The 15,174-nt window shown below is 49.4% G+C and overlaps 1 protein-coding gene across 1 annotated transcript in view; it reads left to right on the top strand.

The window, feature by feature from the left end:
* The first annotated feature begins 203 nt into the window (after nt 1-203).
* PPP1R21 (protein phosphatase 1 regulatory subunit 21) overlaps nt 204-15,174 on the top strand; it is a 395,061-nt gene continuing 380,090 nt past the window's right edge. Inside the window, exon 1 of the mRNA XM_085612732.1 lies at nt 204-494. Coding sequence (XP_085468858.1) covers nt 441-494 — 54 coding nt within the window. The 5' untranslated portion in view covers nt 204-440. The remainder of the gene's footprint in view (nt 495-15,174) is intronic.

Genomic DNA, 15,174 nt, shown 5'->3' with positions numbered 1-15,174 from the left:
CACCGTACTGTATTCGTTCCCTCCAGTCTGATGGTGCGTCGGAGTCAAAGTGCTCCGTTCTTCCGGTCCATTCTTTCGCCCATCTCTCGGGGTATTTTGCTGACTCGCTTCTCTCCCTGCGTGAGTTTCCTGCTCGTGTCTGTCTCGCTCTTCTGCCTCACAGGAGGCGCCGGAAGATGCCTGCTCGTCAGTGTGTGTGAGCCGGAAGAGGTGTGGGCTGCAGAGCTCAGCCCTGCCCTCGCCTCTTCTGTTCCCAGCATACTGGGGCCGAGGTGGGGAGGGCGGTACCCAGCGCTGGAGGAGGAGGCTGGCGCTGCCCACCCTGCATCCGGCGCGGCACCGCAGCCGAGATGCAGCGCCCCAGCTGACCCTGCCACCCATCCGGAGCCTTCCAGGGACAGAGCCCGCCAATCAGGACAGAGCCACGACTAGGTGTAGAGATGGCTGCGGAACTGCAGGGGAAGTACCAGAAATTGGCACAGGAATACTCCAAGGTAAGACCAGCACGGCTGCCTCTTCTCCCTCTTTACAGGGACCGGAGGATGCTCGAAATATTCAGTGGCACTCACGGGGGAGCAGGGAGCAGCCTACGTAGTGACAGTGTTGAGCTATGTTCTTCTGCATAGTCACTGCGCACAGTGTGTTTCAAATGATAGTAATGCCTCTTCGCTGTGTAGCACTGTGTTTAGTGCAGTACCAGATTCACACTGAGCATCCTCTCCGCCCCAGACCGTCATACTGAGAGGCATACTGCCCGTTATGAGCATGTTATGTGTATTTGCCTAGCACACAACTCACCTGGGAAGGTATGCTGGCGCTGAAGCAGGAGATGTATGGGCTGAGCCAGGGTCAGGGCCAGGGCCAGGTGAGGAGCAGGGATCTCCGGTTTCTTGAGGAGCCGGGATCTCCGGTTTCTTGTGGAACTCGAGAACCGAGGAGGCGGCCCTGATGTGCAGGTCGTTCCAGGCTTTAGGAGTGAGGTAGGAGAAGGCACGACTGCTGGACCCGGTTCTGCGTTTCCAGGGAGTGTGTGTGTATGAGTCCGGTTGACTAGAGGTGTCTGGTAGGTTTGTTGAAGTTGATGCGGTTGTTGAGGCTAATGCTGTTTGTATTAGTGTGAGTTTGAAGAGTGCTTGTTTGTGTTTTTGGAGCCTCTGGAGCTCTTTGAGGTGCAGGGTGATGTGAGTGCGCGGTGGGAGGTTGAGGGTGAGCCTCGCTGCTGAGTTTTGTATGGTCTGGAGTCTTCTGGCCAGTTGAGCATTGATTCCAACATAGAGATCGTTGCTGTAGTCCAGCTTGTTGGTGACGAGGGCTGCAGTCACGGTTCTATGAGTGTTGGTGAAAAGCCATTTGAAGAGCTTTGGTGTGTGAAAGCAGGAGATTAAGACTGCATTCACGCCAATAACTTTGCCGATGTTCTTTGCGTGGATTGTCGGTAGGAGTGTGGGTGTTAGTTGGGCAGGCCGCCAGATGGAGTGCCAGAGCCAGGTATCTTTGCCGAAGATTACTACTTCCATCTTAACAGCTTGGGTTCTTATTAGTGGGCACCGAGCATTTTCCAGACTATTCTGTATGAAATAGCACCTCAGACTCCTGGCATATCTTGGCATTCTCCTAACTACTCACTATGCACAGAGTTCCTGTTTCAGCAAGCACATTCACATACTCCCTGCTATGAGCGAGCTCTCCACATTGCGAGCCAGACCACTGCAGCCTTCACAGTTTGAACTATAGCATCCCTGTGTACACATTATAAGTAGGGTTCCCAGTTTTCCGTTTTTACAGATTTTTACAGATAAATACACAGAAAACATTTTTTTTCCTCTCTGTATTTATGTTTAAATGCAGAAAAATATAGAAAATAGGCCTTTGTATGATTTTTTTCTACTGTCCATCATGAGTGCCAGGTCTGTAGGTGTACAGACTAAGAGGTTGGTGAGTTGAAAAAAGACAATAGATTTCCTAATTAAGTTTAATTAAGTGTAGATCTACAATGATTATTTAGGCCATTCTACAATGCAAGTGTTTTCAGATAACACTAATTGCACTATATAACCCCCCACTAAAACCTTTTGGACATTCAAATGCGAGTACACATTTATCATTTAAATGTGGAAAAAAAACAATTGCAGCTTTATTTATATAGTAAACACAAAATAAAAATTGATAAATACAGAGAAAATGAGCAAAAAATAAATATGTATAAATTCAGGCGGGAATGTCAAAAAAATAAATACCATAAAACCGGGGGCCCTAATTATAAGCAAAACAATAATAATGCTTTCCATCTAGTTTGCAGCTTCCCTGTAATGCCGAGATACTGCAGTCAGACTCCTTCCTATGAGCTGGAGGATTACCGACTTTTCACAGTAAATCCACAAAGTCATCCGTCTAATTCATAGGATCCTCAGGCCTATCAGTGTGAAAGGAGTATCCTTAGATTCTTGACTGTGAACTGAGCAGCCAAAGACTTCTCTCCATGAACTGTGTATTCACAGGTTGCTGTGAACAAAACACCTACAAACTCTTAACTGTGAAATTATCATCCGCAGACTCTCTGACAGTGAACTGAGCATTTCCACATTTCTCACTGTGAGCTGAGCTGTCCAGATTTCTAACTGTGACTTAAACCTTTCCAGACTCCTCACCGTGAGCTGAGCGTCCACAGGCTCCTCACCGTGAACTGAGCATCCACAGGCTCCTCACCGTAAACTGAGCACCCACAGGCTCCTCACCGTAAACTGAGCACCCACAGGCTCCTCACTGTAAACTGAACACCCACTAGCTGAGCACCCACAGGCTCCTCGCCGTGAGCTGAGCACCCACAGGCTCCTCGCCGTGAGCTGAGCACCCACAGGCTCCTCGCCGTGAGCTGAGCACCCACAGGCTCCTCGCCGTGAGCTGAGCACCCACAGGCTCCTCGCCGTGAGCTGAGCACCCACAGGCTCCTCGCCGTGAGCTGAGCATCCACAGGCTCCTCGCCGTGAGCTGAGCACCCACAGGCTCTTTCTCTGTGAGCTGAGCACCCACAGGCTCTTTCTCTGTGAGCTGAGCACCCACAGGCTCTTTTGCCGTGAGCTGAGCAGCCACAGGCTCTTTCGCCGTGAGCTGAGCAGCCACAGGCTCTTTCGCCGTGAGCTGAGCACCCGCAGGCTCTTTCGCCGTGAGCTGAGCACCCGCAGGCTCTTTCGCCGTGAGCTGAGCACCCGCAGGCTCTTTCGCCGTGAGCTGAGCACCCGCAGGCTCTTTCGCCGTGAGCTGAGCACCCGCAGGCTCTTTCGCCGTGAGCTGAGCACCCGCAGGCTCTTTCGCCGTGAGCTGAGCACCCGCAGGCTCTTTCGCCGCGAGCTGAGCACCCGCAGGCTCTTTCGCCGCGAGCTGAGCACCCGCAGGCTCTTTCGCCGCGAGCTGAGCACCCGCAGGCTCTTTCGCCGCGAGCTGAGCACCCGCAGGCTCTTTCGCCGCGAGCTGAGCACCCGCAGGCTCTTTCGCCGCGAGCTGAGCACCCGCAGGCTCTTTCGCCGCGAGCTGAGCACCCGCAGGCTCTTTCGCCGCGAGCTGAGCACCCACAGGCTCTTTCGCCACGAGCTGAGCACCCACCGGCTCCTCAACGTGAGCTGAGCACCCACAGGCTATTCAACGTGAGCTGAGCCCCCTACAGGCTCCTCACGGCGAGCTGAGCCCCCTACAGGCTCTTCAGGCGAGCTGAGCCCCCTACAGGCTCGTCAGGCGAGCTGAGCCCCCTACAGGCTCTTCAGGCGAGCTGAGCCCCCATCAGGCTCTTCACGGCGAGCTGAGCCCCCATCAGGCTCTTCACGGCGAGCTGAGCCCCCATCAGGCTCTTCACGGCGAGCTGAGCCCCCATCAGGCTCTTCACGGCGAGCTGAGCCCCCATCAGGCTCTTCACGGCGAGCTGAGCCCCCATCAGGCTCTTCACGGCGAGCTGAGCCCCCATCAGGCTCTTTACCGTGAGCTGAGCGCCCACAGGCTCTTCACCGTGAGCTGAGCGCCCACAGGCTCTTCACCGTGAGCTGAGCGCCCACAGGCTCTTCACCGTGAGCTGAGCGCCCACAGGCTCTTCACCGTGAGCTGAGCGCCCACAGGCTTTTCACCGTGAGCTGAGCCCCCAGAGGCTCCTCCCCGTGAGCTGAGCGCCCAGAGGCTCCTCCCCGTGAGCTGAGCGCCCAGAGGATCCTCCCCGGGGGCTGAGCGCTCACAGGCTCCACACCGTGAGCTGAGCGCCCACAGGCTCCACACCGTGAGCTGAGCGCCCACAGGCTCCACACCGTGAGCTGAGCGCCCACAGGCTCCTCCCCGTGAGCTGAGCGCCCACAGGCTCCACACCGTGAGCTGAGCGCCCACAGGCTCCACACCGTGAGCTGAGCGCCCACAGGCTCCACACCGTGAGCTGAGCGCCCACAGGCTCCACACCGTGAGCTGAGCGCCCACAGGCTCCACACCGTGAGCTGAGCGCCCACAGGCTCCACACCGTGAGCTGAGCGCCCACAGGCTCCACACCGTGAGCTGAGCGCTCACAGGCTCCACACCGTGAGCTGAGCGCCCACAGGCTCCACACAGTGAGCTGAGCGCCCACAGGCTCCACACAGTGAGCTGAGCGCCCACAGGCTCCACACAGTGAGCTGAGCGCCCACAGGCTCCTCACCGTGAGCTGAGCATCCACAGGCTCCTCACCGTGAGCTGAGCATCCACAGGCTCCTCACCGTGAGCTGAGCATCCACAGGCTCCTCACCGTGAGCTGAGCATCCACAGGCTCCTCACCGTGAGCTGAGCATCCACCGGCTCCTCACCGTGAGCTGAGCATCCACCGGCTCCTCACCGTGAGCTGAGCGCCCACCGGCTCCTCACCGTGAGCTGAGCGCCCACCGGCTCCTCACAGTGAGCTGAGCGCCCTCAGGCTCCACACAGTGAGCTGAGCGCCCACAGGCTCCTCACTGTGAGCTGAGCATCCACAGGCTCCTCACTGTGAGCTGAGCATCCACAGGCTCCTCACTGTGAGCTGAGCACCTGCAGACTGTTCACTGTGAGCTGAGCATCCACAGGCTCCTCACTGTGAGCTGAGCACCTGCAGACTGTTCACCGTGAGCTGAAGCTGAGCATCTAGAGACCGCTGACTGTGAGCTGAGCATTCTCAGACTTCACGCTAAGCATCCTCAGACTGCTCCCCAGACTGCTATTAACTAATCATCCACAGACTGCTCCATGTGAGCTGAGCATCCACAGGCTGCACAGTTCATCGTGATGTGTTCAAATTTCATGCACATTTTACTAAATACTAAGTTCTTGTGAAAGGTGAAAAGGGTGCCTGACCCCATCAGGTGAGTTGAGAAGTAGAGCACTTTTGGGGAAGCAAAGGGGGCAGAGCAAATGGCAGGTAGAAATGATTTCTTCAAGTAGAAATCCTGATGGTTTTTTGGTCTATGTTTGATAAACCTCAAACCTTTCTGAGCTAAAAAGAAATCCTAATGTTCAAGGTTTGCAGAGAGTTTACGATAAGCTAAGAAACCAGAGCTCATCTGTATAGAAACCGTTGTTGCAAAAACTGTGCAAAGCAGTCTTACAACAAAGGTACTGGGTCACTCGGACATGATGTGTTCAAGAACAGATTTTGGATTGGCTGATATCACCATAGAAGCGGTACAGCCATTAGGAACAAGGGAATTGTCTTTACTGCTGAGCTGTTTTCTGATACTCCGTTAGAGGGGACAGTCTCTAATTAGTTGCTTGTTTATTTAACCCCACCAGGAAGATCTCCCTTTTGGATCCTTACTGTTTTAATTGCAAGGAAAAGGTGCTTGATAATTCTTTGGTTTATGGAAAGGATTTCTGCTACAAGGGGGATAGAGTTTTTGTGCTGAAGCGCTCAGCACCTTAATGCAATATGCAAGATTATTGCCTAAAAGCGCCTCTCACTTTTGATATCAAGTAGCAATAGAAGTCTGAGGCTGAAGTGATGGTCCAACTCTTCCGCCGTTATCACTTTAGTGCTTTTATATAACAAATGTTGTATGTAGGCTCACCTCTCTCATGGAACTAAACTACTCCAGAGGAATTCAAACCGCTCCATAAAGGAAACTTTTTAATGTTTTCCTCCGCAAACGCCTTGTTACTATTTCACCTTTAATCAAACTCCCTTTATTGACCTGGGAATTTGGAATTCAGACTCTTGACTTGCAACTCACTGCCCATGGCAGCAGTGATATACCACCCTGTTAGCAAGGGTAATGTGCGTGCTCACTGATGGTAGGTCTCTGAGGTATTCCGGGTAATCCTAACCATTCCATACAGCACACTTAAGCCATACCTGGAAGACTGTTCCTAACACAGTCATATTATTATCAGCCATTCAAACGCACAAGTTGAAAAGTAATACCAGGAACAGAAAACCTCCAGAGGCACAGAAGACTATCTTATGGGGAGGGAAATCAGCTTGTGAATATTTTTTTAAATTTTTTTTTTAACTTGTCTTTATTGGTAACATTGCATTATACTACAAAGTAAAATAAATTGTCATATAGGTGTTACATTTTGTCAGCCATTTTTGTTTTTTACTCATGACAATGTACAACAATCTCCACTCGCCCAGTGGATTTCTATATACTGCAATGCACATGACATTTTTTATCTTTTCTTTTTTTTTTTGGAATAGCAACAAGCAAAATAAATTAGGTAAACCGAAAATAATCTTCGAACATGAAAAGAGAGAGTTTAACCCCCCACGCTCCTGGCAGCAACTGCCAGCATTGGCGTTTCAGGCAGATTGGCATAGCTAGCTTGGTGTTTATGTGAGCGGGCCGTTCGTACTTTCTGTGTTAGGTACCGACGAAGTGTGGCTTGTGGACCGCGTAGGTGCAGTTTCATCATCACTCTGGTCTGTCAACAAGGACACTTCTGTCAGCATTTGTCCCCACTCTGCCAGATATCTCTCGGTGTTCTCATCCACTCTCACTGCCCTTAGGCGACACTCTTCGGCCACACCCTACTCACGCATGTCATCTCTCCATTTATCCAGCATGGGGGGCGTAGAGAGGATCCAATGGATCACAGTACGCCGTTTTGCCAGAACCAGGCCCAGCATTGCAAATTTATGCCGTATCCATGTCCCTTTATTCGGTGTTGGAAGAACGCCCAATAAGCACTGCTTTGGTGCGAGGAGACTGCGCAACCTGATTCCAGTACGGTTGCAGTCATATGCAATTCCAGGTCATGTGTAGGAATGTGGCACGGTCCGTGCCGCAGCATGGACAGGCTGGGGTAAGACCTGGGGTGAACCGTGCCCAACACTTTGGGGTCAGATATGTGCAATGCAAATATTAAGAGTTGGGTGAGCTTGAACCTGGCATTACTTGTTGCTTCAGCCACCTGTGCTAGATCCCTTTTCCAATCCCCATCCCTCAAGGGTGAAGGTTTGTCCCCCTTCCATTTCCCACTGACCACCAATAAGTCAACCGCACGGTCCTCCTTCAGTGCCTTATAAATGCCTGAGATGAGACCTCTGCTGGAGCCTGGTTCCAACAGTGTTGTCAACGTGAGCGACTCCCGCGGCTCATCCGGAAATGTGGTGCATATCTCTCGGATCGTACGTGAAATTTTAGCGTATTGTAGGAAGTGACCTACTGGTATACAGAACCATTCTTGCGCCTCGTCGAATGTCAGAAAGGTTCCATTCAGGTACAGATCTCCAGCCGTTTCACAACCCCCCTCGTACCATTTTGTGATGCCCATGGTTGCCTGATTTTTTTTTGGAACCCCTGTAGCCACTGGAGTGGGAGCGCACCAGTGTAGGGAGCCCTGCAGAGAACCAATGTGACTGCCTGTTCCCAGGCTTCCATCACTTGTCGTACTTTAAGTGGGCAGTCCTTGGGGACTCTCGAGCCCATCATAAGGAAACTCTGCAGCCGCGACTCATCGTTCCACTCCCCCAGTAATTCTTTCTCCACTGTGCGTTCTTCCATGCACCACTGTGCTGCGTACTGCAGCAATCCTGCCATGTAGTATAGCCTAAAGTCTGGCAGACCTAGACCCCCTGCATCCATGTCCAATTTTTAAGCATCTCTAGTTTGACTCTACTCTGTCCCCCCGCCCACACCAGTGAGATTAGGGGTCTGTTCAGTGTGTCAAACATGAACTTCAGGATTCTACAAAATGAGTTCTGCAGGATATACAGACAGCGGGGCAGCATCACCATTTTTGATACCGCCACTCTCTCCATAACCAATAGAGGAAGCTTGTTCCAAAAAATTATCAGCGCTCTTAATCCTATGATGACTTTACCCATGTTCAATTCGTATTGGGCATCTGGGTGGTGGGCTACCTGAATACCCAAGTATCTGAAATGGTCACTTTCCCAATCCAATCCCACCTCAGAAAGATCCTGGGGTTTTCCCCGCGCAAGGGCCGCTAGCGTAAATAGTATTGATTTTTGACGGTTAATACGGAGGCCAGATGCCGTACCAAAGGAAGACAGTGACTCCAGGAGCACCAGGATCGCCTCTGCTGGCTGTCTAATATATAGGAGTGCGTCATTCGCATACAATGAGATCACATGTGTACGGCCATCTAATGCTATACCCCATGGTGCCATATTCCTTCTCAGTTTCACCGCTAGGGGTGCCATCGCAAGTGCGAAAAGTAGTGGGGACAGCGGGCACCCCTGTCGTGTGCCCCTTTCAATCTTTATGCCCTCTGATACCTGACCCCCATTCTGCACTTGGGCTCTCGGTTGGTGATAGAGCAGTCTGATCCAGGCGACTTATTCCCGGCCAAAACCCATTCTCCTCAGTACCTTCCATAGATATGCCCATCAAAAAAGTTTTGAAAGCTTTTTCAATATCTAGGGCGACAACCGCAGCCCGGAGCTCACCATCAGCCACCGAATGTAGGATATGAGACAACTCCCATATATTCATTTGTGTTCCCCTCCCAGGTATAAACCCACACTCGTCCCCTGCACCAGAGAGGTCACAACTCTCCTCAGTCTCGTGGCCAAGACTTTAGCAAGTAATTTAGCATCTACTCCTAACATGGACAAAGGTCTATATGCACCCGGGTCCTCTGCGATCCTGCCAGGCTTGGGGGGCATGACTATCTGCGCCTCCCTCATAGATTGCGGCATACAGCCAGCCCTTTTTTGCTCCAACATGGTTTCCAGCAGGCACGGGAGCAGGACATCTGCACAGGATGTGAATAATTAATTCAATGGTATTGTGTGGGTGTCTGTTTCCCACACACATCTGATTTCACTCACTGTCACCATCATATCCTATTGATGCTAATTGAGTTACACTGAAATTTAGTGTACAGGCAGGTTCAAGAGCGAAAGACTCCTCCTGGTTTCAATGGAGCTTCTCTCCTTTATGTAAAATAATTATGAAAACATGCAGATTTCTTGCTACACTCCTTAGAGGAAGCTGTAGAGAGTGAAAGATGTCCTGAGAGAAAGAGTGGAAACTGCCCATGAGGCAAAAAGTCCTTGAGACTGATTTGACCCTTTGGGCGAAGGCACTGTATTTGCAGACAGACGTCACTCCTGTTTGTGAGGGTGGGTGAGTGGCTTCTTTCTAACGGTCCCCACAACTGAGTCGACTTACACTGGAGCCGGAAACCCCACAGTGGACATAGCCTTGCATGGATTGTCCCGGCTGCGAAATTTGGACTACATCAGAATCCACAATGTCATGTTGTGTTAAAAGAGATTTCACCATTTTCAGATGTAAGTCATTTAAAGAAATGATAAATCATAAATGGCATGTTGCAGAATTCGGTGTGAGAGACACCTGGCAGACCTGGAGGCACCTGAGCCGATCCATATCCAGCCCAGGTCGATACAGCCGTTGGTAACGGGACACGTTAAGTAATCTGCCGTCACACCTGATGCCTGAATAGCTCAGAGGGAGAAAATGAGAGGGAGGCTGCAGGAGAAGTACATGGGAGAGAGAATGTCGCTCTGGAGTGAAATGTCGAGGAGGTGGACAGGCATGCCTGGTGGATGGAGAGCAGAAGTATTAAATCCTGAGAAGGCAAGAGTGGTATCCAAGACCAGCCCTACCATCCCTCTTGCATGTCAACGCGGGAACCTGCTTTCCCTGTGGCAAAGCCACTACCCAAGGGGAGTGCACAAAATAGAAGACGGGGAATAAAAATAGCATATTTCCCGCCACCTTCTCCCCACCCCTGACGTACCTGTTGTATGTGTAAGAAAACTACTGATGTCTTTCACCAAGCCACGGATCCCTTCTGCGTCGTCTTTGTACTAGGTCACAGTGTACGATGGAGCCCAGTCTCTTCCCGCTGGCAGACATGTGCCAGTCCACAGTCCCGTAGGACTGGCAGGGGAGCCGCCTAACTGCCAGTAAAGAAAGTCAAGTTCTTTAGCGAGTTGTGTAAATAGAATTCAACCACAGCTGGCGTCTGGTGAGGAATCCCTTATAATGACCTAAAGGAGAAAGGATCCCCCGGCACACAGGAGATTCTTTGTCCTCCCAAACATGTGACCACTGCGCCTGGTGCCAGGCCACACAGGATGGATGCAGCATTGAACTGCTCCTCCTGCGCCCCTCACACCTTGGGAATGAGCATACCTGAGAGGGGACCATGTCTGCTACTCACTGCAGAGGCTGTGGAGTTTCAGGTAAATGGAGAGGGGAAAAGGCTGCCCCGATTCCTTTGCAGTAGGTTTCCGTCTGTGGTCATGACTGTAACTTTGTTATCAGGTGTAGAGGTTCCTTCTTGGTACTGACTTAGTACTATGGTGGAACTGGGGAACATCACAGGGGAGCAGAGGCTGCATGTCCACAGTGCTCTTTGAAACAGTAGTGCAGTTTTAACAAAAATATTAAACATAGTAATAGATCAACTACAATGCCATGACATTTCTGCTTACTTACATTTTCTTCCACAGTAAAATGTATGAATTAAACTGTTATCAATGTCTTACTTTCCCTGAGGGGAGACCTCATTAGAAGCTCAAAGGTACTTCCTGTAACCAACCAGCAGGAGAAGTCTTTGTGGTCTGGCTTGGCTTAACAGAACTCACTACTTTGCCACAAGCCAGAGGCAGCAGGGCCAAAAGGAATGCCCGCTGCTTGCTTCAGCAAGTACCCACCTTTGAGAGAGTTATGTATCATTACCACCATTTTGATCCTCGCAATGCCAGCAGACCGTAAGGCATAGCATTAGGAAGCCCATTAGCCTCTCCTGCCTTTCCTCATGCAGGTAAAGGGTGAAGCGCATTTCTAACCTCACACCCTACCTCGTCAATCAAATGCTGCTAAGCCTCTGTGTTGGTTTAGTCATGTGCCAGCCTGCGTCCTCCAATTACATATACATGTGACGTTGTTGTCTCCATCCAGGTGTTTTGTAAAGGGGCTTTGGAAGACGTTTTGTAATACACAAGATTTTTTTGTTCTTCTTAATTTCATGCTTGTTGGCCTATGACTACACCTTATCATCTGCCTTGTCACACGATGATAGTTTTACTTCCTATTCGACCCAGGGTCAGATATAGTGGTTATTACCTTGTTTTAATTTTTTTTATTTGATTCTTCAGTTTACAAAAGTAAGACTCAACAATTTGATTCTATATGTATGTTTTCACTTCAGCTAGATTTCCTGTCAATCACATCATCTCACTTGTTATAATACAGTTTGTACTCTAAGGCTGTCATTGGCACTGCTTTACATGAGTTAAAAGACTAACCCAGGTTTGGCTTAAACATTGATAGCTCAATTACCTGAATGTAGAGAGAGAACGACAGAGAGAGACATTAGGTAGAGTGAGAGGTAAGAAGTTAAAGGAGCAGCAGTAGCAAGAACTTTTATAACAAGCATTGAAAATGCAATAGGCCTCGCCTTTAATTAAGTTAAAGCCATTTGCTTTGCTAATGGTATTGTATAGCAAAGCAAATGGCTTTAACTTAATGAAAGGCAAGACCTTTTTTTTTTTTTTTTAAGAAGGCTAACCACAGTGAAAGGGAAGGTGGTACTTCTGTCTGGTGGTGCTGCATCTCGAGAAGGCGACAGTGAGATAACTATGTAAGCAGCTATATAAGAGGTAACTGGAGGTTGGAAGTTATCCCGCAGTTCTTGTGCCACTTTGCGTCTTCATTATACCAGCCTCACAGCTATGCGCTGACCACGGTAGTGAACCCAGTCCACCATTGGAGAACCGTGCAGGAAAAGACACGGGACAGGCCCGATTATCAGAGACCAAACAGCGACCCCACACCCTCTGGTGATCCATTATCCTGCCTCATGAGGTAGCATCCAGAGGCATTTGTGAGCACCTGGCTCGCGCCACTACATCAAGGGGGTAGGCAACTAATGCATACACTCGAATTCCACCCCAGCTCCTCCAAGCCTTACCCGCCGTTGAAGGTGTATGGGGAGAATCTGTGTTCTACCGGTCCACTGTAGTGATAGTCCGCCATGTGCAGACTTTCCTCGTGCCGCGGGATGGACAGCATTGTCTACCTCAGCTCACACTGTACTCTGGGGCTGCTTATATGCTGTTCACAAGCTCTTGAACACTGCGCTGGATCTACCGCTTAACCCGTTGCTGAGGGCTGCCGGTGCTGTCTCATTCCAAGATGGTGCGGAAGCGGATATCAGGCTCTGCTTCCTTTCGAAACCGAAAGGTATCTGCATTAATCATTGCTTCAACCAGCGATAACAACTAACTGCCAGGAGGACATAACATTAAACTTTCATAGAAACATAGCATAATACAATTATATCAGTCATTTTGTAACCTTTTTAAGAGGCATGCCTATTTTTTATCCATGAAGACTTTTTGACGTACAATATTTACTTTACTGCTCGTATTTAAAAATGTGCATCTGTCTAACAGTTCATTATTTCGAAGTTCAGCCAAAGTATAACTGTCCCGAAACCAAATCCCAAACGCTGGTGAGAGCACTAGCGCGTTAGTTACCTACCCCCTGTGCGTTTGTTTCATCTAGGGCAGGAACTAGGGCAGGAAGCGAGAGAGCGGGAGGGCGCCCTGATACCACCCTCCACGGCAGCGGCAGGCCACGCATGAAAGGTTTTCTTGTTTAACCCTGTTGCACATGAAAGATACTGTGCGTCAAAAGATGTTTGTAAATTTTTATATATAGCGTGCGCTGCAACGCCAACAGCAACTCTCTTTTAGAGCGTCCCAATTGGACTGGCACGCATGACTGGTTTCTTATCTTTATGGAGCCATGTGTTTGGCCCCATAAAGATAAAAACCTTTTACGCCAGCAGTAAGTCGGGGCAGCCAGTCCAACTGGGAGGGCTCTGAAAGAGAAAAGTGTACGTCACTAGACGCTCTTTTCCAATGGCTGGCCACCGTTAATGGCTGGCCACCGTTTAGCATAAACGGTGACGCCAGCCAATGGAAAAGAGGGGCGGTGCTTAAAGCCCACTAGAGAAATCTCCTCAAATCAATAAATCTCGCCAGCGAGACTGCGCAGTCTTACGCCAGGCGAGACCTAAAAACGGTGTGCTAACCTAATTTTGAATGTATAGCGCACACGTGTTGTGGTGCTGGGAAAATAGAACAAACTAAAGATAGGTGAAGGAAAAATAAAAAAAGAAGAATTAAAAAAAAAAGGCTTAAAGGCAGCAATGAAGAAGTAAAAACAATAAATGGTTTTATAACCATTTTTTAGACCCTTGAAACAGCTGAACTTTCTAATGGAAATATGAAATAAAGTCCCCCCAGTTGTATAATATAAAGATACTGTTCGGTCCAAGGTAGTCTGGGACCATGTAGAGGAACGAGGCTAAACGCTAAAAAGGGATGGTTCGGAAGCCCGCAATCCAGGTGAAAGGCAAGTCCCCGCAGGCCGGTGTGGTTTGGTTAACCACGGAAGTTTCCAAATCGGGATGCTTGCCACAGCTTGATCAATAAAGCACCAATGCTTTTCGGTGCTAGGCCGGGCCCATTCCACTATATATCGCAACTGAGCTGCCTGATAACACTGTAAATTCGGGACTTCTAGACCGCCCTCTGACTGCGAGTAATATGTCTGAGGTTTAGCCATTCAAGCCTTTTTACTATCAAAAATGAAGTCCCAAATAAGGGTCTGCAGTTTATCCTATATATGCAGCGAGGCTAAAGAGGCAGCGTTTGCATAAATTAAAATATTCGGAAGGAGTGCCATCTTGATCGCTGCCAATTGGCCCTGCCACAAAAGACCATAGGTCTTCCATTTGGAGAGATGATCGTCAGGAGGTGCCATAAGTATGCGCCACTGTATGATCCTGTGTAGAGTGTATGCATAAGCCCAGATAACTAATCCCTAGCTGAGCCCATGTGAATGGAAACATAGACTCGAGTTGAGTCTGAATAGTCTCCGAGATAGTAAGATTAAGGTTAGAGGATTTCTGGAAATTGATCTTAAAGCCAGAAGCTTTCCCAAAATCAGTCGGCTCATCAGTCACCACTGCTGGGGAAGGGTGGAGCTCTTATGATAATAGAAGAACGTAATCCGCATACAACATGATTTTATGGTCTCTGCCCCCCCATACAGGTACCCTTGATATGTTAATTTTGATGTATCAATTTTGCAAATGGTTCCATATAAAGAGCTTTAGTAACGGTGACGGGGGCAACCCTGCTGTGTTCCCCTCCCAATTGGAAAGGGCTGAGATGAAATTCCATGAACCTGTACTGTGGCTTTAGGGAAAGCATACCTGCATTGAATCCACTTAGAAAACCTTGGTCCCAAACCACAGCATGTCCACACAGTTCAGAGATATGGCCAATGGACCCTGTCAAAGGCCTTCGATGCATCAATAGACAGGAAAAGGGCTGGTATATGAGAACACTGTGTTTTATCCAGTAGGTGGCACAGACGTTTTGTATTGTCAGTGCTGCCCCTCTCTGGAATAAATCCAGTCTGATCATGGTCCACCAGACCTTGCATGCAAGGGGCTAGTCTATGTAACAGAATACCAGTAAAGAAAGATCTTAGCATCTACATTCAATAAAGAGATGAGACGGTAAGATGTGCAATATGTAGGGATTTTACCAGCCTTAGGAATCACATTGAATGGTGGCAGGTTACATTATCTTTGTCAAGGTGCCGCTAGAGCTAAATGTGTTATAAAGGCACGCCAGTTTGGGAGCAAATATCGTACCAAAGGTCTTATAGAATTCCGCACCATAGC

The sequence above is a fragment of the Triturus cristatus genome, chromosome 6, assembly GCF_964204655.1.
Source record: "Triturus cristatus chromosome 6, aTriCri1.1, whole genome shotgun sequence".
Taxonomy (NCBI): Eukaryota; Metazoa; Chordata; class Amphibia; order Caudata; family Salamandridae; genus Triturus; species Triturus cristatus.
Note: the sequence above shows the minus strand (reverse complement) of the source record. Positions and strands in the feature narration are given on the sequence as shown.